The sequence below is a fragment of the Poromitra crassiceps genome, assembly GCF_964638095.1.
Source record: "Poromitra crassiceps genome assembly, chromosome: 25".
NCBI lineage: Eukaryota > Metazoa > Chordata > Actinopteri > Beryciformes > Melamphaidae > Poromitra > Poromitra crassiceps.
Genome location: NC_139649.1, coordinates 19,141,889 through 19,145,239, shown reverse-complemented (window position 1 = coordinate 19,145,239; position 3,351 = coordinate 19,141,889). Strand labels below are relative to the sequence as shown.

The following is a 3,351-nucleotide window of genomic DNA, read 5'->3' as shown; positions in this document are numbered from 1 at the left end:
TAGGTGTCCCTGCCTCTGAGTGTGTGTGTGTGTGTGTGTTTAGGTGTCCCTGCCTCTGAGCAGGGCTGTATTACTGAACGGGCATACCGGGCACTCGCCAGGGGCCCGAGAGCTCAGGGGGCCCATGAGCTAGAGTCTCTTCGCAGGCCGCCGCAGGCGGCCTGCGAAGAGACTAACTGATGGGGCCCCTGAGCTCACTTTGCAGCTGAGACTCTAGCTTATGGGCCCTGAGCTCACTTTGCAGCTGAGACTCTAGTTTATGGGCCCCTGAGCTCACTTCGCAGCTGAGACTCTAGCTTATGGGCCCCTGAGCTCACTTCGCAGCTGAGACTCTAGCTTATGGGCCCCCTGAGCTCACTTCGCAGCTGAGACTCTAGCTTATGGGCCCCTGAGCTCACTTCGCAGGCGGCCTGCGAAGAGACTCTAGCTCAGGGGTGCCCAAATTCTTTCCCATGAAGGGCCAAAACTCAATCTGGGTGGAGGGCCGAGGGCCAAAAATAAACGTTGTGGAATTACATTAAAATGTATTGTGTTTTATAGAAAATTAACATTCTAAATCTAAAATAACATTTCAATATAATAATCTACTTTTTATCTGTTTGGTAATTGTAATAATTTGCAATTGGTTATATATATTTTAAAAAAAACATCTGCATTTGTGGGGAGCTTAAACATTTAATCAGTAAACACCCAGTTAAAAACAGTTGTATTTTCCACCTTTGTAATCAAGAGAGAAATTTGACTTAATTCACAACTTGAAAAATCCTCAAGGTACTTTGAAAATCAGCTTTATTGTTCATCTTTTGTAAACAATTTGCCATGACAATTTGCAGGGATGCAATCTCAGGAGTGAACACAGTATATCTGCAGCCACATTCAGACACTGTTTCACAAAGTCACCACATGAAAAAGCTGTCCACCCTTTGCAATCAGTGCAGATATCTGATAACTTGCCCGAGTTGCATTCTGGATAAAAAAAAATCGGGGGGCAAAAAAAAAATTTTTTTTTTTTTTTTTTTTTTTTTTTTGGCGCTGTGAGGGGGGGCCCGTGAGGGGGGCATGCCCAGGGGCCCGTGAAGTCATAATCCGTCTATGCCTCTGAGTGTGTGTGTGTGTGCGTTTAGGTGTCCCTGCCTCTGAGTGTGTGTGTGTGTGTGTGTGTGTGTGTGTGTGTGTGTGTGTGCGTTTAGGTGTCCCTGCCTCTGAGTGTGTGTGTGTGTGCGTTTAGGTGTCCCTGCCTCTGAGTGTGTGTGTGTGTGTGTGTGTGTGCGTTTAGGTGTCCCTGCCTCTGAGTGTGTGTGTGTGTGTGTGTGTGTGTGTGTGTGTGTGTGTGTGTGTGTGTGTGTGCGTTTAGGTGTCCCTGCCTCTGAGTGTGTGTGTGTGTGTGTGTGCGTTTAGGTGTCCCTGCCTCTGAGTGTGTGTGTGTGTGTGTGCGTTTAGGTGTCCCTGCCTCTGAGTGTGTGTGTGTGTGTGTGTGTGTGTGTTTAGGTGTCCCTGCCTCTGAGTGTGTGTGTGTGTGTGTGTGCGTTTAGGTGTCCCTGCCTCTGAGTGTGTGTGTGTGTGTGTGTGTGTGTGTGTGTGTGTGTGTGTTTAGGTGTCCCTGCCTCTGAGTGTGTGTGTGTGTGTGTGTGTGCGTTTAGGTGTCCCTGCCTCTGAGTGTGTGTGTGTGTGTGTGTGTGTGTGTGTGTGTGTGTGTGTGCGTTTAGGTGTCCCTGCCTCTGAGTGTGTGTGTGTTGGAAGTTCACACATAACTGCGTGAGCACACATAACTGCAGCTGTTGCACTGCCAATCTTAATTTCCTGTTTGTGAACGTAGCCTGGTACTGTGCTTTCTCTGCACTCGCACACTGTGTTCTAGACAAGAAGTTGCACAAGTTCACTCACGTGTGTTTTGGATTTGAGCAACCACAAGCTCAGATCACCCAGCCAGTTAATACATGTGAGAGTGTATGATCGACGACAAGACATCTCAGGGTACCTGGAGGCTTTGCTGCTTGTCGTTGGCTTTGGGAGATTTGCGGCCGGTGTTTTGCTGAGACTGCAGTTGTTGTGACTGGGGTGACTGTTGTTGTTGTTGCTGCTGCTGTTGTTGTTGTTGTTGTTGTTGTTGTTGTTGTTGTTGTTGTTGTTGTTGTTGCTGTTGATGATGATGATGCTGCTGCTGCTGGAGGAGGATCTGCCGAGCCACTTGGAGAGCCTGAGAGGAAGAATAAAGTGATAGCATGAAGAAATGTCCAACAAACAAGCTAAAAGCAAGATATTTTGATCGTCCCTGGAGAAGACTTTTATGGCTGTTATCAGAGCACCCCTAAGCCTTCTGAGAGATAGCAAACAAACATCCTAATACAGACGGACCTTTTCATGCACCCGTCCTCGGGGAGGGAAAATGACAGATTCCTGTGCGAGCACAGAGGGGAACGACGATCAGATGACTAAACAAACGCAGAGACAGAAAGCAGACTAAAAGAAAGAGGCAACCATCCAGAGGAAATATGTATCTGTTGATAAGTTGCAGTCGGAGCAAACAGAGAGCGACACAGATGAGTGCTTTGTGATCCTCCTTTAGGCTCAGTCAAACGCCCTTCTAGAAAGCAAATAAAAAGCCTTTATGGCAGCTTCAAATATCTGTTAAAGGACACGGCCTTCTCCGTGGAAAACAAAATACAGTGCAGTCACATGTTTATTGCTCCAGCTACTCCCTTTTCCCTTACGATAAATAATCAAACATGCATCCAGAGCAAACAAAGCCCAGAGAGAGCCGGGGGGAGAAAACAGCGGTCATGAAAATGGCCGAGCGATACCAAGAAAAGCAAGCGTGGTGTTCCCACAGCGAGCTGGCCAGCCTCACACCTCCACCAGTAAACCATCTGAGTAAATAACTGCCCTCATTCTTTCCCTGTTCCTCAGACGATTACTCCCACAATTAAACAAACAGACGGGGGGCACGTCCAGGCCCATCTCACGGCGGGACGGGGGGGCACGTCCAGGCCCATCTCACGGCGGGACGGGGGGCACGTCCAGGCCCATCTCACGGCGGGACGGGGGGCACGTCCAGGCCCATCTCACGGCGGGACGGGGGGCACGTCCAGGCCCATCTCACGGCGGGACGGGGGGCACGTCCAGGCCCATCTCATGGCGGGACGGGGGGCACGTCCAGGCCCATCTCATGGCGGGACGGACCAGTCGATTATTTGATACGTTCAGAGATTGCCAGACATTGTGGGGGGGGGGGGGGGGGGGAAGAGTAAAAAAAAGGAATGTTTAACAAGGAGATAGCAACCACGCGGAGAGGGAGAGGGACGGAGTGAGGGAGCACAACAGAGGAGAAGGAGAGGGACAGAGTGAGGGAGC

General features: G+C 49.8%; 2 protein-coding genes across 2 annotated transcripts in view; one reads left to right on the top strand and one right to left on the bottom strand.

Moving 5' to 3' along the window:
* gpr27 (G protein-coupled receptor 27) overlaps window positions 1-3,351 on the top strand; it is a gene marked incomplete at both ends in the record, with an annotated part of 228,038 nt that overhangs the window by 44,386 nt on the left and 180,301 nt on the right. The gene's annotated exons all lie outside the window — the stretch shown is intronic.
* The window catches only part of foxp1b (forkhead box P1b), a gene marked incomplete at its 5' end in the record, with an annotated part of 91,536 nt that overhangs the window by 39,907 nt on the left and 48,278 nt on the right, over window positions 1-3,351 (bottom strand). The window contains 1 exon segment of the mRNA XM_083660961.1: window positions 1,979-2,197. Within this exon segment, the coding sequence (XP_083517087.1) occupies window positions 1,979-2,197 (219 nt within the window).